This window comes from Protopterus annectens, chromosome 16.part0, assembly GCF_019279795.1.
Source record: "Protopterus annectens isolate FY-2018-M chromosome 16.part0, PAN1.0, whole genome shotgun sequence".
NCBI classification, from domain to species: domain Eukaryota; kingdom Metazoa; phylum Chordata; order Ceratodontiformes; family Protopteridae; genus Protopterus; species Protopterus annectens.
Window position 1 is genome coordinate 252541507 of NC_056750.1, and position 26597 is coordinate 252568103.

The following is a 26597-nucleotide window of genomic DNA, read 5'->3' on the forward strand; positions in this document are numbered from 1 at the left end:
ACAGTGCGGGGTCCCTGCTACAATAATCCATCTATACTGCTCAAGAGGAGTACCTCTTGGCTGGGCTTGTCTTCACCTGGTCCACTATTGCAGAAAAACATAGTCCTGGGTCTTTTTCTAGGTGGTGCTTCTCTGACTGTACCAATGTTTTCTCCCCTGAACAAGTGGGCTGATATCATCCACTTACTCCTACCCCTCCCCAGCTCAGTCCCCCAGCACCAGGTCTGCTGCACAAACTGTCTGTGTGTTAAGGTCTTCCAGGGAGCTGTTTGGACCTGGAACTTGGAAGTAAAATTGTTACAGACATTTCAACATATTGTAGAAAGGAATGTTCCCTGGTTACCAAGTTGCACCTGGATTGTGAGATCACAATCTGAAGTGAAAGATATTGTTTTAAGTTTTGAGCTAGTTGGGTACGGTATTTGTATTGGGAAAGTTTAAAGATTAGAGAAAAAATAAAGGATGATTCCCATAGGAACAGGGTATATATCTTTCATAAGGAAGAATTTTATTGATTAAAGGAGGTTCTCCCTCATTAGATATTACCAGCAATAAATAATAATGAGGTTTGCAGTTGGTGCTTATGTTTATAACATAGTGTCATATGTGTTTATGATGGGGTCCTGCATTTGGTCCAAATACTTGTTTGTCAGCATCTGTTTAATTGGCAGCATTTGGTTAAAATGTGCAGATGGACAACAGGTATGTGAGATCAACAATCCCCAGATAGGGAAATATTCTCTTTCCCCAGGGGTTGTGTGATCTCAGAGTTAGTATATATAATTTAACAGGGGGTGAAGAGGGGCTTGTCCCCCTGCAAAAACAATGTTTTTTTTCTGTGTGTTGTGTGAAATTTGGATGCGCCGAGATTCTTTCTCAGCAAATGTGTGGGAATGTGTCAACATTCAGTTTGTTGAACTTATGCATTCGATGTCTCTGAGGTCAACGTATGGGCTACTTGACTATAGTGAGCAGACCCATTAATGACATAGTATATATGCCTGATAACTTGGCATTTTCTTTTTTTTTTTGAAGTAGCACTACCTTAAGTCCAGCTTAAATTACTCCCCTTCCAGCTGCAACCAAGGTCACCTTTGCTCTGTCCTTTCTTTTCAGACTGCATCTCTTACTTAGTCCATGACAATTGGTTATGGTGACATCATACCATCTGTTGCCCTTCCGCTTCTCACATCAGTTGTCTCAGTCTGTTCTCCTCACTCCCATTTCTGACACCATTTTGATAACTTTTTGTTGCAGCATTTCTGCCAGCATCACCATTTTTCCTCTTTGTGGCCATCACAACTGTACCTCATACTCCAGCTGTGATCTTACTAATACAATGTACAATGGAAGGATATCCACAGCATCTCTGGAGTCCATTCCTCATGACACACACCCCAGAGCTGTACAGTACCACAGATGTGACCTTAACCCTAGAACTGTACAGTACCACAGATGTGACCTTAACCCCAGAGCTGTACAGTACCACAGATGTGACCTTAACCCCAGTGCTGTACAGTACCACATATGTGACCTTAACCCCAGAGCTGTACAGTCCCACAGATGTGACCTTAACCCCAGAGCTGTACAGTACCAAAGATGTGACCTTAACCCCAGAGCTGTACAGTACCACAGATGTGACCTTAAACCCAGAGCTGTACAGTACCACTAATGTGACCTTAACCCTAGAACTGTACAGTACCATAGATGTGACCTTAACCCCAGAGCTGTACAGTACCACAGATGTGACATTATCAGTGCCCTGTATGATGGAAAGATGACCTCAGTATTTCTGGGATCTAATCCTCATGCTATATACCCCGAAACAGTACACCCCAAATGTGACCTTACCAATGCCCCATATGATGAGAAGATTTCTTCAGTATTTCTGGATCTTTTTTCTCATTGTATGTATCCAAGAACTGTACATTGCACCCCAGCTATGGCCTTACTGGCGAAATGTGCCAGGAAGGATGCCCTCTGCATGTCTAGGATCCACGCCATACTTCTATGTACCCTCAGAAGTGTTCCCAGTACCCCAGAAGTGGCCTTATCGATGCAATGTACAATGGAAGGATGACTATAATGACTAATATCTCTGGAATACCCTCTTCATGCTATGTACCCCCAGAACTGTACTCAGTACCAATAATATGACATTTCCAGTACCAAGTATAATCGAAGGATGATCTCCACATCTCTGTAATCCACTTTTCACATTATTTACCCCAGAATTGTATGCTACATTCCATATGTGACCTTGCCAACACTCTGTACAATGGGAGAATGACCTCAGCAGGTCAGGAATCCACTCTCAACACTGTGCCCCCTCTCCTTCATTCCGCTTCCTCCACTGTCCTTTCACACTGAATAGCAAGTTTCAGGTTATGGCTAATTATTATCCATAAAACCTCTTCTATATAAAAATGCCATTGGATTATATAGCAGCTATGGATAAAACTGTAAATGAAGATAAGAAGACTTAGGAAACAAAGACTTAACAATGTATAAAACTGTTAAAGCTTTACTTCAAAATTTCCATCGAGCCTCAAGGAGGTTAATACAAGATAGACGGGAAGAGAATATGTGGCTGCCCAGCCTATTATCTAGGCTTACCTTGAAGGTAGCATGGTTGCTACTCTGCTTAACATGAAGTGGAAGTTTGTTCCAGAGGTGAGGGATACATTGGGATGTTGGTATATTACACCAGTGTGTCTTATTTATCTGCTGATGAAGGTTTAGTTCCTTTAACTGAGTATTTGAGGAACCATTAGTTCTGCAAAGGAATAGGAGGTCAAATAGGGTCAAATCTTTTATGGCATGAAAGGCTAGATATAGATCTCCATGGAGGAGTCTGTAAGAGACTGACTGTAGAGAAAGGGCTGCCAGTCTCTCCTGATAAGTAAGATTTTGGAGGCCACTGATATTTTTAGTTATGAATATCTGAGGTCTCTCAAGTTGTGTGATATATTTAGATAAATACAAGCCTAACTGTGTTATTTTCAATAATGGGTCTGATAAGATATCAATAAAGGGGAATTAAGACTTCTTTGGATCTAGTGAACATGTCTTTGGAAATTAGATGGGCCAGATAAAAAAGGCTTTCCAAACTACTATGAATACATGGTCATCAGATGATTAGGAATGATAAACAAGAATACCCAGATCCCTTAAGATCCCTTACAATAGTGCCTGATTGCAGGAGTGCATCTCCAATAGGGTAAGTGAAACTGTTTTGCTTACCAAAATGAACTATCCCTGCTCTCAACTTGTACTTTTTTGTGTGTGGCAAGATGTCATTTGGGTCATTTCCTTGTAATGGGCCTCAACACACATGTCTGTAGCACCAACCAAAGTGTCACCGTACAACATTATTTATAAATAGATAAGTAAATAAATCTGCCTGGACTTAACAGTTTAATCTTTACATTTTTGTGACTGGTTTACACAGAGTAAACATTGTCAAAGCTGGTATGAAGTTATAGTTCAAAGTCACTAGAAATAAAACCTCTGACGAAAAACCACAGTGTCAGTATCCAACCACATCAGAGGTTCTGAAATTTAAATGGCAGCTGTGCTACACTGTGTGTTGGTACGGTTCCATGCACAGAGGAATTAGAACAATCCCCAGTAGCATACAGAGATCCGTTTGTGCTGCATAAGTACCAGGTTACTGCCTAACACTAGTGACTGTTGCTTTGTTAAAAGTGAAATGTTGCATCGCAACAAGCAAAATCAGCAGTGATTCCTCATTTCTAGGGGTACTCCGAAGAACGGAAGTTGCATAAGACGTGTCTTACTTAGAAGGAGAACATTGGGTAAGCCTTTGAAATCAGTGCCCCATTACATCCTTCCTCAAATGATACAGAATATGTAACAGCTACCCGGACAATGACCTCAGATAAATGGAAGGAACATAAGTCAGACCTTTCATTCACTGACCTGTGATTCCACTATGATCTACTCCCCATACACAGTTTTATAAAACAGATGTGATTTATATTGCATTGTCACTGTCTAATTAGATGTGTGCAAAATATGTTTCATTCACAACTAGAGAGAAGCTGAGGGTTAAGAAGCCAAGTAGTTAGAATTAAGAGTGTTAAGAGTACTGACCAATTAGTCATTATAAATGTGACTCTTAATGCTTTCAGCTGGGCACTCGAATAAAATTTCTTTAACGTAAAAGACTGTCAAATGATTTATGTTTCTAAAAATTGCTGTGTCACTTTAGAAATTAATCCTTTATATTTACTGTTCATATTTTTCTCCCAGCATGCACTTGAAATGCCGTGTGAAATACTTTCACTAAACAAATGTTGTACAACTTCTAATATTCGCCCCATGTCTGTAACAGGGTTCCTTTAACTTCTAATTTTAATGTAGTCTGTAAGTTACAGGCATTATTTCTTATTTCTTATTGCAAGCACTTGTTGTTGCATCATGATATATGCATGTGCTGACTTGACAAAGCTGGCAGAGACATCCTTCTGGACAGTGGTGCAGTAGTCACATGACCAAATGTAGGATGTTAGATGTAGACAGTAGCGGTTCTGTGGCTATTACGATCACGGCTAGTTTTCATAGTGTACGATCACCCTAATCACATCACACACCTCAGTTTTGACTTTGCTTAGCACATTGTGCTACCCATGGAATATAAATAATGTTCTGAGCATGGGCCTGATGCTGCTTTATTTTCTTTATTTATATTATTGTCGTATTTGTACCATTTTTTGGCAAAATATCTCCCTGTCCTGTTTTGTAAAGTGACACTATGAAGCAGGACTGAAGGAACTAAAAAATAAATTAAAAATATGTACAATTATCACTTTTAACAGGCAAGGTATTATATTCTACAGGTCTGCAACTCAAAATAAATAAATAAATCTGTGAATCACTAGCAATCCTTTGCATCTCTAACTGAGGCAACTAATGGAAAACCAGCTTTTATACACAAAAGAAGTATCCAAACTATGTTGTGCTTATTATGTTAACACCAACACTTCATACGCAGCCCTGTAGGCAACTGCCAGCCACTGTGCACTCTGCATAGTACACGGGTAGTATGTATACAGCAGTTCAAGGTAGACAGAAGGTAAACTACAGCATGGGCTGCCACCTGCAGTGGCCAAGGTCACCACTGTCAAGCCCAAAATAAAGGCATTGCAGAAGTCAAACTATGATGAGACCATCCCAGGTGGCATTTGTAAGATATCTTGTCTGCTGACACCTACTCCCTAAGTGTCTCTCAACAAGAACAATGATCAGACTACACACCTGAAACACAAATTCCTTGTACATTCCCCAATAAGGATATGGAATTTTGGAGGGTTTAAAGGTAACAAAAATAACCACAGCCTCTGTTTTAAATGGGTACAGTGTTAACTGACCACTCCTGATCCTAATCTTCCAAGGTTAAAAGGGCAGGTGTATATTCCCGTGCAATCTAATGATATCTACAAGTACATCTACTTACAGCATGTTTAAATGGGCAGTAAGAGTGTTTAGAAGAACGGAAATGTAATGTTGTATGTCTGGTTATGCAGCTGACATTCTGAAACAGGGGTTTTGCCTCTTGCAATTAAAAATTAATAAATAAATGAAAAGCAAAAGGGTCATCAGAGATATGAGGATGTGTGTTTTCAGAGAAAGTGTGATGGAAGATTAAATAATCTTTGTGTGGATATTCAGGAGTCAAAAAATAATGAAGGAGTTAAAAAGTGCAAGGATATATAAGGCAATTCTTATGAAGGGTGAAACAAAACAAACTGCTGGTTTAGGATAATCTATACATTTAAGAAAGCAGGTACAGAAATGGACCGACTATGTGAAATTCCTTCATCTGCCATTAGGATCTGTGTTTTTTGTGTACTCTTTTTACTTTGCTACTCTTATCTTTTCAGAGCTGTTCCCTGATATTACTGATCCGGCATAATCAAATAGCAAAATGTTTTGCTGACACACATAGATTTGTAATCAGCTTTTATCATAAGTCATATTTGATATTTAAAGAAAGATGTTTGTGAAAATGTTATTTTAAATGATTTAGGAAACACTTCTGATCTAGAAGATGACTTTGCACACTGAAAATGCAGAAGGAAAGTTCCACTTGTATTATCGGTGCCCACAGCTTTCTATAGCATGTATTTACAACTGCACAAAATTCACTTAATTGAAAACAGCTGAGAGCTGTACACTTTGTAAATAATTAGATGGCATTTTCCTTATATACTATAATTAGAGGGAGGTAATTTCAAAGTCTTCCTAGTTATGATTAATAAACATTACACCTCTCTCAGGCATTTAATGATACCTAACACAAGCACTGTGTGCCTAGCAGCATCCCAAAAGAATGTAATCATTACAGTTCAGTTATGCATCTGTCCATTCATTAAGATTTGGATTAAGAACCTTTCTAACAACTGTCCTTTCTTGTCCAGTCTCTTGCAGATTAAAGGAAGATGTCTTATGCCAATGGAGATGCTACAAACTCTAGAAGAATTGGCAGGCAGCAGAGTTCAGCATCTGCATCCTTGGCGATGCGACAGAACAGTGTCACACCCTCACGAAAGAAGAAGGACGCCTGGTGGAGGAGTAGATGGTGCTGCCCCTGTCTGAGGGCCAGGAGTTCAGAGGAGGAGGTGTTAGACAAACTGACAGATGGCAAGAAGGATGAAGAGGGTGACAAGGAAGAAGTGGAGTTAAATGGTGAGTTGTCCTTCCATCTGTTGTCACATACCATAACCAAATTGCATATTATAGCTGAGTCCTGGAATCCAGAGGAAGGTGAGAGAAACCTCAGAGAAAAAAAGAATAATTGTTGACTACCATGCTTTTAGTATATGAAGGCATCAGGTAAGCATACATGCTGTCCCCACACCCCAGTATGTTATTCACCCCATGTCTTGTGGGTATGGCAGGATGGAAAGCTGTACTGGTAACAGGCCTTTTTTATTTGACAAAGAGTAACTTCATGAGCTTTTACTAAGTGCATAGAGAAAGGGAGGATAAAATTACAGCAATCAGTATCATTATGACCAACACAGCAACCAGATTACAAACTAGTAGGTTACTGTGTTTCTCATAGAAGGAGGAGGTAAGGCAAAGGATACAGAACCCCAATTAAGTTAACAGCCCTGCCATTAAGTTTTGTGCAAACCAGAATGTCATCAGCAGTATTTATTGATTTATTTACTTATATTATAGGTAGGCTTTTTGAACTGTCAGGCTATTTTTTAGTCATGGCCAGTTATTTACAGTTAGTACCCGCGGTAGTGGTGCTGCAGTAGCATTGTCGCCTCACAGCAAGATGTCGCGTTCGATTCTCAGCTAGAGCGTCTTCTTTGTGGAGGCATGCGTGAATGGGCGTGCCTTCCTTGAAGGTTGTGCTTCAGGGCTGGTAACTCGGCACGTAAAAATCCACTACCAAACATTAGCAGACCGGAGTTCCGCTGTGGCGACCCCTAACCGGGATAAGCCGAAAGATGTGAGGGAGAGAGAGAGTGTTTGTGTGCATGTGTGTCTGTTTAGGAAATGATGTATGGAGATGCGAGAGCGAGCGCATGTGTGTGTGTGTGTGTGTGTGTGTGTGTGTGTGTGTGTGTGTGTGTGTGTCTGCGCATGTCTGTATATCTCTATGTTATTCTGAATGGATATGGTGTCTGTGTGTGGAGGAAATAATGTACAGTGATGCGAGACTGTGTGTGTGTGTGTGTGTGTGTGTGTGTGTGTGTGTGTGTGTGTGTGTGTGTGTGTGTGTGTGTGTGTGTGTGTGTGTGCGTGCATGGAAGAAATTATACAGGTTTAGTTTAGTAGTTTAGTCACTGTAGTAATACAGTGCATCCTGCTCTGAGAGTGTGTGTGTGTGTGTGGGTCTGAGTGTGTATATATTGTCTTGCTAATGACATAGGGACAATATTTTATTTAAAGACTGAAATATTGTCCCTCTGTCGTTATTAGAATACTTTTACTGAAATTTGCTTAGTGAGACACCAATAAAAATGCCAAGCTTTGTTTGGTGTTTTTTCTTCTGTCTCGCAAGGGCATGACAGACTCACAAAGAGACAGAGCCACAAAGCCAATTTCAATAAAAACATTCTAACTAATAATAATAATAAATAATAACTTTTTTATACGGTATAATGTGAAATGGCTGATAAGGAGAAGCAGCATCCAACATTCTGATTGGAGAGGACGTCATTGGTGTCAGAAGATACGGAAGGCTGGTGTTGGGGGATCAACTTCAGACAGCAGTTAGTGATATGAAAAGGGCATTTTTTTCCTTATTTCCATATTGTTTGTTGCAATGGCAGAATCGTATATGTGATATGAGCTGTATCTTGTGAGTCAGGTGGAGTTGCATTAAAAATTAATCTCCCAGCAACTGAATACAAAATTATAAAATTTAGCTAGTGCTGGTGTTTCATGCCGTATCAATCGAAGTAGTGCTTGTCAAGCATACCACTGCAAACTACACACTTCCTTTCCCTGTTCAAAAATCTGTGTGAGACAACTACTTGCAGCTGGTGGCAGTGTGTCCCGCTCTTCACCTGGTGGCAGTGCATCCCGCTCTGTGTGTTTGTGTGTGTGTGTCGCTCTTATGAATGTGTGTGTATGCCATACCTCTCAGCTGTACGGATTTTTGCAGAATGTGCAGATTTTTGCCTCATATTTTTGATCTTTTTCTCATAAAATTGCAGTTTTCTATCAAATCATTGGCTAACCATTGAGAATTGAAGTCAGAAAATAATGACAGACATTTCAGATTAAGACTTTATACCCTTCAGAAAGTACACGATAATGCAAAACCTGCTAGTATATCAATGTTTTTAAGTTTGTAAGAGCAGTATTATAAAGTGCCCCTATTTTTGGGTCTTTGTCTCCCCATTATTTATGTCTTGGCCCAGATTTCTTGCTCTAAGAGGTTGAGAGGTACTGTGTGTGTGTGTGTGTGTGTGTGTGTGTGTGTGTGTGTGTGTGTGTGTGTGTGTGTGTGTGTGTGTGTGTGTCTGTCTGCGCATGTCTATATACCTCTATGTTATTCTGAATGGATATGGAGTCTGTGTGTGGAGGAAATAATGTACAGTGATGCGAGACTGTGTGTGTGTGTGTGTGTGTGTGTGTGTGTGTGTGTGTGTGTGTGTGTGTGTGTGTGTGTGTGTGTGTGTGTGCCCACATGTGTGTATGTGCGTCTGTGCTGTGTGTGTGTGTGTGTGTGTGTGTGTGTGTGTGTGTGTGTGTGTGTGTGTGTGTGTGTGTGACGCCACGCTTGAGCAAGTCTATATTAGCAAGACAGTGAAGAAAACTTCAAGTATTGCTCACCATTTTTTCAGCTGTCTCCCTAATGACAGAGGGACAATATTTTACTTAAACAGTAAAATATTGTTCCTCCATCATTATTAGCATGCTTTTTATTGAAGTTGGCTTTGTGAGACAAAACCACAGCAAGACAGAGAGACAGAACCACAAAACCAGCTTTAATAAAAAGCACTCTAATAATAGTCTAAAAACGCCAAGAAAGCCCCAAGCTAAGCTAGTCTTCTTTGAAGTTCTTTAAACCACCTCCAGTAGAGGTACATGGGATATATGCAAATGTCCCCTTATGGCCATACCAGTGTTTCAGCTACATGGTTTCTGAATGCCCATGACTTTTCACTTTTTGTTTTATAAGCATTTACTCATGCATTTGCCCAATAAAGCCTGACTTTATTATTTTTCAATGTTTTTGTTTTATTGATTGATACTGAAGGAGCAATAATCTATTATGCATCTGAAATAATCTTTCCAAAGGTTAATCACTTATCACTTAATGCTATTATTGGAACAAATAGCATTATAACATGTAGTATTGTAATTAGATATATATTGTTAAAGCTTTCGCAAATTCAGTATTTCTACTCTATGAATGTTATTTGCATTATGTAAACGTTAGTCTTCATTTTCCGCATTGTTGTACCATGGGTTTTTCATTCCATATTAAAAAGATAGAAATATAACTCTAATAAGCTTTCTAATTTTATGTTTCTTTAACTGTTTCTCTAAACCCTTCATTATCCTGATGTCTTCTTTACAAAGTTTCTCAGATTTTGTATAGTTAACAGCTAATACTTTTTCTGTCCCTGCTAGTGAATTTCCATATAATTTATATCTGTCTTAAAGCTGTAGTTTTTCAAATCTAAAAGCCTTTACTTTTGCAAATATTGCTCTGAAGCATTATGTTAAAGTGTAGTCTAAAATATCTCGAGTCATCTCATCAGTGGCCATTTTATTGGTAACTATCCATCTAATGTACTCTTTTGTCAAATGCACATACTCATTATGTGTACAGAGTCATTGACAGTGTGCATGTACATGGTATCAAGTGTACTCAGTCATTGACAGTGTGCATGTATATGGTATCAAGTGTACACAGTCATTGACAGTGTGCATGTACATGGTATCAAGTGTACACAGTCATTGACAGTGTGCATGTACATGGTATCAAGTGTACACAGTCGTTGACAGTGTGCATGTACATGGTATCATCACTCTACTCTAAGGGCACTGGGGTCGCTCTATGTAGGACTCGAGATTCCTTTTGAGAAGTGAAACTGTATATTGAGGGTGTGGCTACATTTCTGGATTGGGCTTTGGGGTTTGAGTGACAAGTAATTGTCAGGTAAGAATTTTGGTGAGTGGTAGAGAGGTTGTTATTGGCTGCTTTTTTGCATTTTGAATGAGTTTTAGGAGTGCTTGGTATACTGAGTGGTCTCCTGTTCAGTGTATATAACAATATGAGTGTTTCATGCAATGGATGATTAAGTGCTTCATGGAAGCAAAGATACGAGTGCTAGCTGTATGTACAGATTTATGAGTTAGGTGGTGAGTATGTTACAGACAGTGACAGAGTATGTGGTGTCAGTAGCAATTTGTCTGAATATTTGAGAGCAGTGTACATGTTGTTTTTATGTGATTTTGAGGAAGGGGCTGAGTGTGTGTGTGTGTGTGTGTGTGTGTGTGTGTGTGTGTGTGTGTGTGTGTGTGTGTGTACGTGAGCGTGCATGCGAGTCTCGCTAATGACAGAGGGGCAATTTCTTACTTAAAGAGTAAAATCTTGTCCCCCTGTAATTATTAGAAAGGTTTTTATTGAAGTTGGCTTTGTGAAACAGAACCACAGAAGGACAGAAAGGCAGAGTCACAAAGCCAACTACAGTAAAATGCATTCTAATAATAATAAATACTTCAGTCTTAGGCAGATCAATGTACATTTCTTTATTAAAGTACAAAACACACAGCTGCAGGAGACAGTACTAGGAAAGTCATGTCTCCCCGAACAAAGGAATTCATGGTTACTTTATAGAAAAACCTTATCAGATTAATAAAATTTATCTATAAGACCACTGTTAATATCCAGTAGAAAAGAACTAGATGGTACACTTCATCCATCGAACCACTACTACATATCCAATAGGAAAATGCCAAGTTTATCAAAAATACATTTTATACTCTGTACTCCTCCCTCATTAGGCCTATAATTGAGTATAATGTCCCATTTGGTATGTACCTCTCTAAACACCTGCACCAACTGGAAAGGCCACAGAAATACCCCACAAAGAGAATCATGACCTCCAATATCTGTCCTATGTGTACAGGCTCAAATCACTATCCCTGTACTCGGTAACATACAGATTGCTGAGAGGTGATCTGTGTCTCACATACCCTGCCCTACTAGAGATGCTCCATATCCGTAAGTCTAACTCCTCATGCATTACCTGCTAGACAGGCCTAAATCTAATGTGCAACATCAACAAAACTTGCTGGAGAGACAGGTTTATCTCCCAAAGGCTACCCTGTCTCTGGAATAGACTTCCCATACATGTCAAACAGAGCACCTCGCTGACCCTCTTCAAGCACGACATTGATGAGTGGATGGAAAACCACAAATTTGTCCCAGGGGTTCCACCTTTGTCCCTCACTGACAGGGGTGACAGGTGGTGACTGAGGTTCTTTTTTGGGGATAAACTCTTGGCTAGTCTTGTAAGCCATTAGCCTAGTAACCTCCAATGATCCTATGATCCATATTTTAACCTTATAAGGAATAAGTTTCTTTTTTATCATTTGATTTATAGAAAATGCTGCCTCAGGCTCAGGAAACAAAACTTAACATTCTGTACTTTTCCATAGCTTCAGGAAACTTCTGTAGTCACGTGTACCATCTTTCTAAAACACATGCATTTTCATTTTAACCCTTTTCAGTGGTTATAGCTTTTAATGCTATAAACTGAGTATTTTGTGTGTGTGTGTGTGAGTGTGTGTGTGTGTGTGTGTGTGTGTGTGTGTGTGTGTGTGTGTGTGTGTGTGTGTGTGTGTGTGTGTGTGTGTGTGTGTGTGTGTGTTTCTGTGTGTGTGTGTGTGTGTGTGTGTGTGTGTGTGTGTGTGTGTGTGTGTGTGTGTGTGTGTGTGTGTGTGTGTTAGGGTTATCACCTCTGTCTATTTGGGCAGCTATCTCTTGCAAAAAAATCATGAAACATGGCAAATATACAAAGATTTTTATGAAAAAAAAAATTACCAAATTTCCTGTAATACTTACTTACTTTCGTTACTTACTTATTTATTTATTTATTTATTACAGTTTGATGACCAGGATAGTCCACTGGGCCTGGAAAAGCCCAGGGAGAAAAGCTCCACAGGATATAGACAATTTTACAATAGTTATACAAAAGTAAAAGTAGTAGAACAGTGAAAAATCCAGAGATAATATACAATATGTTAAAAAAAGTCATAACATTTCTAATCCTAGTTAATGATTTACCAAAGTGAGATTCATGTAGTCTAAATATATTAAAAGTACAGGCATTTCAGATGAAAAAAAACATGCAAGTAAAACATTTATGTACAGATAAAAAAAGCAAACTTATTTTGGAAGTTAGAAATATGAGGCGAGGACAGAGAGAAGATGGTGAGGTGGGAGAGGTAAAAGGTGGTATGTAGTGGAGAAAGGGAGTGGGTTGGGGGGACGTTTATGAGGTATAGGGTGGGAGGGGAAGTAGAGACAAAGGGTAAGAGAGCACAGTGATAGAAGGTTGAGGTGTACAGTGCATGGGAGATGGTGTTAAAGAGTTTATGTGTTAGGGGTACAGGAACATTCTCACTTTGAAAGTAGGTGAGATTGGAAAAGAGTTTTGAAGTTTGAGTGGCTCTGAGTATTTTCAAGGGTAGTAGGGAGAGCATTCCAGAGTTTAGCTAGGGAGCAGGATAATAGTAGGTGGCCATGGGGTCGATGAGGCTTATATATGTTTAGAAGATTGTGGTTTTCTGATCTTACAGATCGGTTGGGAATGTAGGGGGTTAAAGAGGTGGACAGAGAAGGACAACTAGAAGATTTGAATATGAGCTTGTGAGCAGTAGTAAGTCTAAGGAGTGTGAGGTAGTTAGGAAGTTCAAGCCATTTCAGGGACTGGAGAGAGAGACAATGATGTGATGAGTTTCTGAAGCTGGTGTCAAATTTGAAGATTTTATTGTAACAGGCCTCCAACTTGGCCTGTAAGCCTAGCTGAAGATTAGTGAATAGGGGGGCGCTGTACATAAGACAGGGAAGAAGGTAAGTAGAGTTAAGGGTGTGTCTGGCAGAGGGGGTAAGGCAATGATTGTGTCTATACAGGTGAGCTAGTTTTTGGTGAGTTTTTTTGATATTAGTTTGGATATGGATGTCAAATTTTAGATTTTCATCAATTATGACACCGAGCCGTTTGGTATGTGATACTATTTCTATGGTATATAATATTACTTGCATGCAACATACAACTTGCATGCAACAGCGATTCATATCTAAAACTTCTTAATATTGTATAGAACAATTCAAATTCAACAGTGAGTTTTCATTTTGGCAAAAAATGTAAAGGCAATTCCTTTGTAGTAGTTGAAGGTATTAAAAAAATGTTTGATTATATTTCTCTAGTTAGACTTTACTTGTTAGTACTTTTCAAGTTTTAGATGCAAAATCTTAAGTTTCCATAAAATATGCCCTACTTTGGGCATTTGAAAACATGGCAACCATAATGCGTGTGTGTGTGTGTGTGTCTGTGTGTCTGTGTGTGTGTGTGTGTGTGTGTGTGTGTGTGTGTGTGTGTGTGTGTGTGTGTGTGTGTGTGTGTGTGTGTGTGTAGATGTGGCTGTCACTAGTGAATGGTGACAGTGTTTTATATGACCTTGAGTAGGCTAATAGAACACCTTGCTCATCCTAAGACTGAGTGAGAAGCTTCTACTAATGTGTCCTGACACTTTGAAGACCTTTCCTGCTGCTAGTGAGAACAGCATAGCCATCAGCATACAGAAAGTCAGTAGCAGATGCCTTGAAAACGTTGGTCCTTCAATGCCAGTATCCACAGATTAGACTCTTCATTCATTATGTATTCTGCATCAGTGGTATGACAGATTTTTTTGTGAGGAAGATGAAGATGGAGAATAAGACTTGGTCCATGGCATATCCCTGCTTGGCCCCAGTTCACATATTGAATTGCTTTGCTTTTGAACCTCTATCAGGATGCTGGCATATCATTCTGGTCATGCAGAAGCTTAAGGATATTTATGAATTTGTTAGGCGTGTCCATTCTCTCTAGTAACTTCTGCAAGGCTTCTTCACAAATGGAGTCTGAGGTCCCTCTCAGGACTGTGAAGGCCATGTACAAATCCTGATATTGTTTATGACATTTTCCTTGGGTCCACTTAGCAATCAATATGTTATCTGTTGTCCTGACAGATATTCTGAATACTCAGTGGTAAACTGGTTGGATTCCTCGGTGAAACAAAGGAGACGGTCTAGAATATTCTGACAGAGGCTTTACCTCTGCCTCTGCAGAACAGAGTGCAGTGCTGCCTGAGCCATTTCCTCTCTGCCTCAGTCATTTCCCATGGCCTTAGTCATTTCGTCACTATCTCGGTCTATGTCACTCAGTAATTTTCCTCACACTGACTTACCTTCCTTTGGAATAATTGCAGTACCAGCTGACAACCCTCAGATTTTATGGATCCTCCTTTTTTGCTCCACAAAAAAGAGCTGCTAGGGTGTCAGCTTCCAGTTTTGAAGTCTGAAATGTTTATGCTACCTGGCCTTGCAGTATTCTTGGTTTTGACCTGATCGAGGCATATAATTTTTTTCCCTATTTATAAAATGTTTTGTCTCCCCAGAGCCATCATACATGTCTAGCAGCCCCTCTTTAGCCTTCTACGTTTACATCCAGGGTGACTTTCTCACTTATCCCTGACAAACCAGGACAATGATAAGCAGAAAGAAATTTAAGTGTAAGCCCAAAGAGTGGTCAGAGGGGTGACCAGAGTGACTCAGTCTGGCACCATCCTGAGAAGTGTGGAGTTGTTTTTTTTTTAATACCTTAAACACTGCCCTGCCCTATGCTCAGTGTGCAGTGATGTCAGTGCAGAACTCATCTGCTGGAGACCTGCCAGTATATTCCCACACTTACTGCTGCAGGATTGGAATTCTTTATCTCCAGCAAGGACTGTAATCTCAAGCAAAACATCTCCTCCCATTCCCCCTGGGATAAGTTAGAATCCAAAATGTCACTCATTCCACATCCTCCAGCTGACTCCTCAGTGATCAGGTTTTGTAGGTCTGCTAATTATACCCAGCTCCCTTGGGCTGCACACAAGGCTTCTTCCCTCTGCTCCACAGAGCTGGCTGTTTGATAGAATGTCTTATATTTCAATGCAAGATGGATCAGAAAACATTCTCTGATAGGGTGCTGAAGGGCAAATGTGATAGTGATTTCTGTTACAGAGGGCTAACAGTTCAGGAGTGTTTTAAAGCATTTCATCTGTCTCGCTTGAATGACTTAATTCCCCTCATGAGTTTCAGATCCTCCTGTAAGACTGTGATAGCGTGAACCATAAATGGCCTCTACATCTTGAAGGCAATCTGCACAACAGTCAGTACAGAGACAAGTCTTGCACTATGGCACTGACTGATTCTGAACCCATAGGTAGTTACTAGAACGCAGGAGATGAATCATTTCAGACTCATCCATGCACCAAGGAAGAGCGTGTAGAAAATGCTATATCCACTTCCCATATGCTGTTGTTACTTTGGACAGAGACTTGGTCTTGAGGTCACCAGGACCTACTCTTGCTATTTTATGCCTCACAGTATATTCAATTGCAGAGCAGGCAAGAGTTGCAACTCGCAATGAGCCATGAAACTCTGAGCTGTAGAGCCCCAAATCTGTGTAACTATATCACTAACCATAGTCCTAATTCTAATGTCTGAAGTCAAGCATTAGGTATATATCACACCATAAATCTAAATTCTTTCACTCTGTCTTGGGTGAAGTGGTCCCTACTGACATGGAGTCATTGACATATTTTTCCATTGCTGCAGTCACATTTCTTGCCAGTAAGAACAGGTCAGTTCAGTCTCTCTCAAAACCAGATAAAAAAAAAGAGCAAGGAATATTTTTTTTATCAGAGTATGCTGCTTTAATGTACATTTCAACATAAGCTTAAAAAATAAACGAATAAATAATGTATGCCAAAAACATTAATCATGCAGCCATTCTTACAGTATAACAAGTAAGGTATTCAGGTATTACAGTTCAGAATACCTTCCCAATCAACAAGCATAAACAAGTAAGTACGTCTTGTCCTAACCCTGAAGCCCCAGGGAACAATCTGAGACAACTCAAACTACCTGTCCAGGGCAAAACTCACAAAATGAAATAAAGCCACCACACCTGATGAGCTGTTAGGTGACAGCTGCACTGACAGCTCTTACTTGTGTGAGTTGTCAACAAGATTGTATGTAATGCAAACACACCAAAATATAGCCCTTGTACAGTAGTCCACGTTTTAGGTAACTTCTCTGTGGAATGCAGCCTGACAGCATGCTTGTCAAAGTGAACCAACTAACTTTCTGAACGTGCACACTGTGAATAAACTACATCAGTAGTGCTTTCTTGTTCTGCAGCATTACTGTTATGTGATCTCACCCTCTCCCTCCTTATCCCACATTTCTGTTGCTTCCCCCCTATGTGAAAATGAGAATACACTTATCTCACCAGTCATACATTTCTGAGATTCTTTGTATGGACCTTGAATATGTCTGTCAATAGCTATTAGCACTCTGTCTGGAATGGAATGTTCCCTAGCAGCACTAGAAAACAGTCCCTCCTGAATCAGCGTCATTTTAAAGTGTTATTCTCCTAAGATCAAATATTATGCATGTTAAAGGGTGAGGTGAGGGTGTGTCATTATTTTATTCCCTTAGTAGTATGTTTTGTTACTTTCTATTAGAGGCAGGAATGCCAAGTATCAGTGTAATTATGGCACCCAGTGCTGTTACTTCCCAAGAGTGCTACCTGACAGGTTTTGTGCTGACTTATATGCTGTTCCAGGTCCCATTTTACCTATTAATAAAACACTCAGAAAATATAATCAAAACAGGTGCATATTCAAACAAGTGGGCCCATACAACATGCATTGCCAAGCATAACTGGATTAAGACAAAGAGATGGTTATATATAAAACAGATGGATGGATAGATACCCAATTCAGCCCAATCCAAACAAACAAACAAAAGAATGGACAGACATATAGCAAATTCTATCCTTTGATAAAGATAATTAATTTGAGTGATGGAAAGAGATGGTTAACCTGTCTAATCTGCTGTTAAATGTATTTGGCATCTCCCTTCATCCTTCTGTGCCCCTTCACCTTTCTCCACCCGATCGTCAGGTCACTGAGCTTTTTGTCCCTCACCTATTTTAATAGTCCATTCAGTGGTTCTGTTGTCCTCTCCTTGAAGTAGTTCTATTGATATCCATAAAGTAGCTGGCCCATACTCTCAGTTGCTTCAAGCCTCTTTTCCCCAGCATTCCTGTAAAGGGTGACCCCTTCATATCTTCCTAACATGGGGATGTAAATCCTTATCATGTACTTATGCCCCCCCCCATAATGTTCATCTTCACTTTTTCCTTTATTTTCTCGTACAATGTCATGAAACAATCAAATTATCTGTGTATCATAGTTTGTTTACCAGCCTAAGGAATATGAGTGCATGAATAACACTGTATCCAGCAAATGAGAAGGAAAGCCTTTTCCTCCATTGCATCAGCTGTATCTACCCAACATACAGTATTTACCACCATTTTATGTATCATGCTAGGTTAAATATATATATATATATATATATATATATATATATATATATATATATTATCCTTTGCTGACAGGGTTAGTATAACTAGGCTAGTGGGCTCTTTTTAGGGGAGACCCAAAGTAGCATTTATACTAGTAGGGGGAAGTTTGGCCAGGGCAATCGGAAACTTCCCCTACTTGTTGTTTTTTGCAATTTTGGAAGAGCCAGCCACAATTATGTGCTCATATCTTGAACCTAGTGCAGTGGTGGCTGGGAGGTGGTGCACAGCATGAAGGAGTTGATGGAGAGAGTGGAAGTGAATGCCAGCACACAGCAGGAAGATTTGGAGATAGCATTTCAGGCTAATTTGTTGCTGAATCAGAATCGATGGCAAAAGAAGTGTCCATTTGGGAGGGTTGTGTGATGATATATTACAAGAGATATTGCTATAGAGAGAATGGGAAGATGGAGGAGATGTATTGTGGAGAGAAATAATGGACAAAATTCAGAACACTGAGACAGTTATGAATAAACAAGAACAGAAAGAAAAAAGAGATGATGGCCTGAAAAGAAAGTAAGAGATGAGAATTCAAAGTAAAAAGAACATTGAATTAAACAGATACAAGTTATGGGACACTATAGTTTTACCTCTGGGTGTCAGGGTACAAGAGGTAAGAGCTTTTATTTTGATAAACACAGACTTTCTGTGACATTATCTTTGAGACTGTTCAGAGAATGTAGAGTTTATTGTGTGAATATGAAAAGAGACAAAATGATAACTTGTGGAACAATTATGTGGTAAAAGATTTTTCTTTTGGGGGGGACAAAAAAAAGAATTCATATACAATTCCATACAGAAGTAGAAAGAGAGACTTCAAAAAGGCATTTAAAATGTTTGTAAAGAAGTGATGGGCGTTTCAAAAGTTTATGACACAGAAGTTTATAGACTACGGAATAGGATTGTAATGTGGTTTTGAAAATGGGAATGGAAAAGATTGTGCACATTTTAAGTGTTATAAATGTTCATGGTAACAGGCAAGTAGTAAATATGTGGGGCAATCAAAACATGTTTTTGTGGGAAAAAAGGACACCTTGTGAATAATTGTGATAAAAATGTTATATATGTGGGAAAACATGATATGCAAAAACTGTAGACTAGAATGTTATAAATGCCAACAAAATGGAAATCTATGGCTAGACTGTAAAAAGAGGTTAGTGACAGGAAGGAAAAAAACAACATGGCATGATATAAAACAAATAAGAAAAGATGAAAAAAGGAACAAGAAAATTAGAAAGCAGATAGAAAAGTTGTCAGAAGTTAGTAATGAGGAAGATATAAACTGTAAAAATAGTAAAAGAAAAAAATAATTCTATTAGAAGAACAGTAAAAGCTAGGAAAAGAAAGTTCAAAGGAATGAATTGCAAAAAAGGAAAGGAAATGGGTAAAGAAAATTAAAAAGGTTAAATGATTTCTCCTAAATTAAGGAAAAGGCAAACTAATAATTTAAGAATTATTTAAGTAAATGTAAATGGTATTAAAAATATAGTAAAAAGAATAGGATTTTTAGAATAGTATAATAAATGTGATATAGATATAATTAAAAACATAAGATGTTTAATAAAAGAAGAAAGATTGTAAACAGAAAAAAACTGGGATGGAAGTATAATACAGAATTTGGAAATTAATGTATTCATTATGTAGAAGAATGTATTTTGGGATGGAAATATAATATAGAATTTGGACATGAGCATATTCATTGTGTAGAAGAATGGTAAAGATATTAGATGTAACATTAATAAGAATGGGAAGATTAACTATTATTGATGTTACATGTCAAGAAAAAGATTGTAGAATTATAGCATTGTATGCATATATTATATGCAATGAAATGGATAGTTTATTTCAACAATAATTGGATTATATGGTAGTAAATATGAATATTATAACAGGAGATTTTAATTGTGATTTAAGAGGCATAAAGAAAAAGAAAGGAAATTATATAAGAAACATGATTAAAGTTATGAAACGTGGTAAATTGGTTATTTGGAATAGAAAGTTCTGGATGTATAAAAGATGTGTTCTTAAATCAGAAATAGATTATTTTATATTGGAAGGATTAAAGATAGCAAAAGGGGAAGCAGTTTCAACAGGATTTGCAGTTCATTAAGCAATACAAATGGATATAAATGAAATTAAAAAAAAACATAAAGTTAGGAAAATGAATAAAAAGAATAAATGAAAAAGAATGGAATGAAAAGGGAAAAGAAATCATACATTTATGGAGAGATCATGTTGCATTGAAAACATATAATGTCAATTGGTTTGAATGGTGTAAAAACAAATAGAAGTTTATTTTTTAAATGGCAAAGGGAAAGTAGAATAAAAAATAAGGATATATAGAAATATAAAGAAATGCTTTTGAAAAGCTAGAAAGGACTGAGAGTGAGTATTATGAAAAAAAATATCTAAAAGAAATTATGAAAAGATTGAGAATTTGTTATGTAAACAAATATATTTATTACAGGAAAAGAAGGAAAAAGGGTCAGCATATTTGGGTAAGATTGTGAAAGAAAACTATAGTGTAATGAGAATTGAATTATGTGGAAGAAATGTTTAAAGAAAAAAAGAAATATTGTAATAAAATATGGAAAGTAAAAAGTTTTTTTTCAGAACAATTCAATAATGAAATCAAAAAAGAGATTACTATATATGAATTAAATAAAGTTCTTAGAGAAGTTAGTATAGATTCAGTAGCAGGTCCAGATGGAATAGTATATAAAATGTATAAAAATGGAATGGAATAGCAGACAGAATAATTATCATATGTTTTAAATGAATGGTTAAATGAAGGTTTTTTGTTATGAGGAATTGTGTAGTGGAATATCAAAATTTATTTGGAAAAAGGGTGAAAAGAAGATATAAAGAACTGGAGACCAAGAGTATTAAATAATAGAGATTATAAAAAAATATGAATATAATTTAACAAAAACTGGAAAATAAGATGGAAAAGAGAAGAACGTTTATATGGTATAAAAGGAAAGGGAGGGCAAGAATTATTAATGATAGTAAGAGAAATTGTGTATTGCATGTTAGAAGAAACAAAGCAAAATGTATGGTAGGTGATATTAATAAGGCATTTGATTCAATACAGCATAAGATGTTATGGGAATTAACAGAGGCATAAAATTTTAGTAGCAAAATTTAAAAAGTTTGTATGACAGCATATAGTAATGATAACAAGAATTTTGATTGATGGCTGGTTAAGTAAGGAAATGGGGATTAGTAATGGGATAAGACAAGGCTGTCCTACTAGTGGTATATTATGTGCTTTAGTTATAAATATGGTAGCAAGTAAAGTGATTAGCAAAATGAAGAATGCAAAGTATGTAACCCAAACAAGTGCACATATTCCAGTTTTAATGACATATGCAGATGATATTATTATAATTACTAAAAATTATTAATGGATGAAAGTAGCCATATTTTATATGGTAGATTGTTTAAAAGAAATAGGTATGATATTAAATAAGGATAAAAGTAAAGGTTTGGAGGATAAGATAAAAATAGGAGGAATATAGTTTACAATAAAATAAATCTCAGTATCAGGAATACATTTTGGTAATAAAACAATATGTGAAACACAATGGGAAAATTTCTTACAAGAAATGAAAGAAATTTGTTGTATGCAGAGAAACACTATCTACTAGGGGAAAATATATTTCAGTAGAATGTTAGTATTTTCTATGGAGATTGGGAATAAAGAAGCTCCCAGGAAAAGTAAATCTGCATTATAAAAAAAGTGAGGGAATATATTTGTACTGTGGTAAAGAAGAAACCACAGCACATGTTTTTCTAAAATGTAAAAGAGTACAGAAATTATGAGAAAAGTCAAGTGAAGAAATTTTTTTACAGAACTAAATAATAATAATGAAATAAACATGGCTATGATTGACTATGGATATTATAAGAATAGAAATAAAGAATATAAGATAAGAATGGACAAACTATTATTTTATATAATATGGGTAATTTGGAATAAGAGATTAAATGAAATTATTTATGTTCAATGGAAAAAGTATGTTATCAGTGATATTTAGGAAAATAAGATTGTGGTTATGGAAGAAAGAGTGGGGTCTAGCATAAAGAAAATCATATTAAATTGAAAATAGAAGGTATAAGGAAGAAATTAAGTGAATGTTTGAGTAAGGTTTTATAAATTTTGTAAATCTGTAAACATATATAGAACCATGTAACTATGTAAATAACATGTAAATAAAGCACCCTACTCTTTTCAATAGATGCCATGGGATCTTTTACATCAAATTGAGCTACTACCAACTCAAGCAGATGGGGCCTCATTTAAACATCTCAGCTGAAGATTGGTACACTCAGGAGTGCAGCATCCCCTTCATGCTGCACTGCACAGTGTGAATAATTTAAAAATGAATCCAGTTATTTGGGGTGGGAATAGAACCCACAGCCTTCTGATCTTCCAGCACCAAAGGTGAACATATGATATGTTGAGCCACTATATACTAGTCAAACTAGTATACGAATGGTGAAATGTTTTAACTGTCTGTATCCTATAACACTAGCCATGAATTAAACTGGCATAAATTTAGTAGATAAGTCCACCATCAGAAAATACACAGTAGTCTTTACTGCAACAAGCAGAGCTTTTGGTCAAACAACCTTCTTCAGTGCTAAACATCATTAATACATTTTCCTCATTCATTTAAAGGGAGCAGGATAGATACAATGTGACCACAGCCATCCAATCACAAAGTACCCTTAATTAAACATTTATTAATTTTTTAAGCTACCTATAAATACTTCCAAACTTATAACATTTTATAAATTATACTGTTACGTCCTAACAAGAACAGGCTTAATACTAATCTTAGTTTTTATACCCGGTTCATTATCTGCATAGAGCCTAATTATTCACTCATACTCTTTATTTTCTAGATAATTATTCAAATCCCCACCCCTCACATCTTTATATACATTTTCTATTATTCTAAAGGCAAAAGTATGGTCTATTCCATTATCCAATATGTGTTTACATAGTGCATTTTTATCATTTTTCCTTCTAATGTCAGATTTGTGTTCTATTATGCAATCTTTTAGCCTCCTTGTCATTTTCCCCTACATAAAATGATCTACATTTCTTGCAGGTGGCTAAATAGACCACATTTACACTATTACAAATTGCTACACAAGAAAAATTAAATATCCGACTAGAGGTAGGATGTTCAAACTCCTCACTGTTCAATTTTTCTATGTCAACACAACAGCTACATGCAATACAAGCATAAGTCCCATACTTCTGCCCTATTTTATTTTTAACTAAACTTTTAAAATCCTTATAACAAAGCTTTCTCTTTAAGCTTTTTAAATTCTTATATGAGAAAAAATGGTTTAAAATCTATTATATTATGTAGTTCAAGTAAAGCTAAAATTGTTACCCAATTTTTCTCTATTATTTTCTGTAATTCTTTTGTTCTTAAATTATATGTAGTAATATATCTAGTCTTATTATTTTCTGAAACTCTTGCTACTGTTTGCTTTCTTTGACTAAAAATTGGTCTTGCATCCTCACTTCTAGCCACCCTTACTTTTTCTGCCATTGCCATAACATCTTTATCATTATACCCACTATTAACAAACTCTTCTATCATATTATTCATTTGAGATTCAAACATTGTCTCATCAGTATTCATCTTACTTACTCTTTACAACTGGGCCTGTATTACTCCTTTAAAGACATGGGGGGGTGCATACCTTGCCGATACAAATATCTGTTAGCCTGTACTTCTTTCCTATGCACAATCCTATGAATAATATTTTCCTTTTTCTTCAGTAGCACATCTAAAAATACTATACTATCAGGAGAACAATTCATTTTAAAATTAAGACATTTTGTAGTATTCTTTAAATGGGCCACATATTGTAACAATTCTTCCATACTCCCATTTCATATAAAAAAACAATCATCTACAAATCTTGAATAAAATTCAATTTCTTGTTTAAAACATTTACATCAGTACTTATATACTTTTTCTCCCACTGATGAAACATGAGGTTAACATAGGTATTGGTCACTGGAGTACCCATGGCTGCACCTGTTTGCTGTAGGAATAATTCTTCAAAATAAAAAACATTTTTTGTCAACATTATCTGCAACATTGAACAATTTTTTTCCACATCCGTTACTACCATACTTGTCTCTGTACTCAAAAATTCATGTATGGCTGAAATGCCATATTCGTTCGGTATGATGGTAAACAATGAAGCTATGTCTAGTGTTACAAACATATAATGCAAATCTCTCACTTCTCTATTCTCATACCATACTTTCAATTTTAATAAAAAGTCAGTAGTATCCTTAATCACTCCAGGACATAGTTGTAAATATTGTGAAAGACTTCTTTGCAAGCATACTGACAAAGTTTCTGTGATCCAGCCTCCGCCTGAGACTATAGGTCTCATCGGGGGCTTATCAATGGACTTATGCACCTTTGGTATCCCGTAAATTCAGGTTATATGTGGACATGGTACAGATAAAAAGTTAAAGAGTTCTAAATCAATCTCACCATTGAATTGCATATCATAGATTATCATATTTATATCAGAGATTATTTTCCTAACTTCATTAGGCGTCACTTTTTTAAAAGTATTTACATCATTCAAAAAAGCATACATTGAATCCAGATACTCTTCCCATTTCATTAAAACCACCACTCCCCCTTTATCAGCCTGCTTTATGATTATATTCACATTTTATTCAAGTTCCTTCATAGCTTCATATTCATCATATGTTAGCTTATATCTTTTTTGTTTTAATTTCAAGTCATATAAATACCTAATTTCTCTTTCACAAATATCTTGGAAGGCAGAAACCACAGGGTTACTGATAGGTACAAAAACACTTCTCTTTTTACACCCCACATTTTTAGTTTCATCATTGCTTTTAAATAACTTCAAATTAAGGTTTCTAACAAAAACTTTCAAGTCAGTCAATGCACTAACCAAATTGTCGCTACTGCTAGGTATAAATTTGTCCTTTTTTCAATAATGAAATATAAGGTTCATTTAGTACAAAGTCTGTTAAATTTAGAATACCTTCATTTATTTCTGTTGTCATCAAGCTGGTTTCTTTACTTGTTGAACTGGGCTGTCCCCCTTCCTTTTCTGTTCGTTTGGGGATTGTTTCTGCAACACACGACCTTTCAGTAAACTTTTATCCGGTACATTAACCTTTTCAGACAAGTTCAGATGAAATCGCATTTGCGATACGAATTGAACTAAGCGCAAGGTACTTTGTTCATTTGTAGATTTGTTATTCAACGATGAAGCACTTGTATGTTCTGCAGTATCTATAACTGCCATTTGAGTTGACCGTACTTGTGTAGAGGCAATAGGAGTGGAATTTGCCTCTTCATAATCTTGCATGTGAACCATTGGACCGCTACTTTTTGACTTGTGGGTGTGGCTACGCTCCCTCCTTGGAAGCTATCAAGCCGATCTAATCGGCCCTTTCATTATAAAACAACTTTATTTTGCCTTTCATTTCTCGGCCATGAGAAGATATGGCCTTGTTTAAAGTAATTTATGTCACAAAGAAGTTTATGCTTCTTCCCAGCTTCCAAACAGTCATCAAGCAACTTTAGCCTATCTAACATTTTTTGAAATACCTCTGCCATATCTGAAAAACTAGGCATTTGCAACAGCTCGTCTTCAAGCTGCATTATTTCATTTTTTAAGGTATTCTCAATATCTATGAAATAATCATTCATTAAAGTCATGTAATCAAAACTAAGTTTAAGATTGAGTTGTTGCCAACGTTTTAGTAATTCATGATAAATGTTGATATAGGAAGGCATTTTAAGAACACGAAGTCCTCGGGGTACTACCCCCATTTCTAAATAGGCTGAAAAACTAAGCCTTTGCCATTTAAAACATTTATATGTACCTGTCTTCCTCTCCAGAAGTTGCAGTTGCTTTTCAAAGTTCATATCAACTTTAGGTTTCTCATTAGTTATTCACATATTTGATGAAGTAAGATGTAACAGGGGATTCAGCTCCATTACTAAAAGGCTGCTAATGGAGCTTGATAATTCAATTCTGTTCTCCATTTAAACAGCTGTGTATGCTCTCAAAACACACTGACGTCAATGCAGCAGCCAAATTCCGTTGAAGTCACTTACACACTGATACAAGATAAAGTGAAGTGAAGTAATTCCTGATATAAATAACAAGTCCACCGTCAGAAAAAACACAGTAGTCTTTATTGCAACAGGCAGAGCTTTCAGTCAAACAACCTTCTTCAGTGCTAAACATCATACTACATTTTTTCATTCATTTAAAAGGAGCAAAGCAGATGCAATGTGACCACAGCAATCCAATCACAAAGTACTCTCAATTAAACATTTATTAAAATTATAAGCTACATATAAATACTTCCAA

The 26597-nt window shown here is 36.9% G+C and overlaps 1 protein-coding gene across 1 annotated transcript in view; it reads left to right on the top strand.

Annotated features, from left to right (window-relative positions):
- Nucleotides 1-26597, top strand: part of LOC122790742 (protein-glutamine gamma-glutamyltransferase K-like) — a 134374-nt gene that overhangs the window by 19277 nt on the left and 88500 nt on the right. The window contains exon 2 of the mRNA XM_044058336.1: nt 6444-6711. Within this exon, the coding sequence (XP_043914271.1) occupies nt 6465-6711 (247 nt within the window). The 5' untranslated portion in view covers nt 6444-6464. The remainder of the gene's footprint in view (nt 1-6443; nt 6712-26597) is intronic.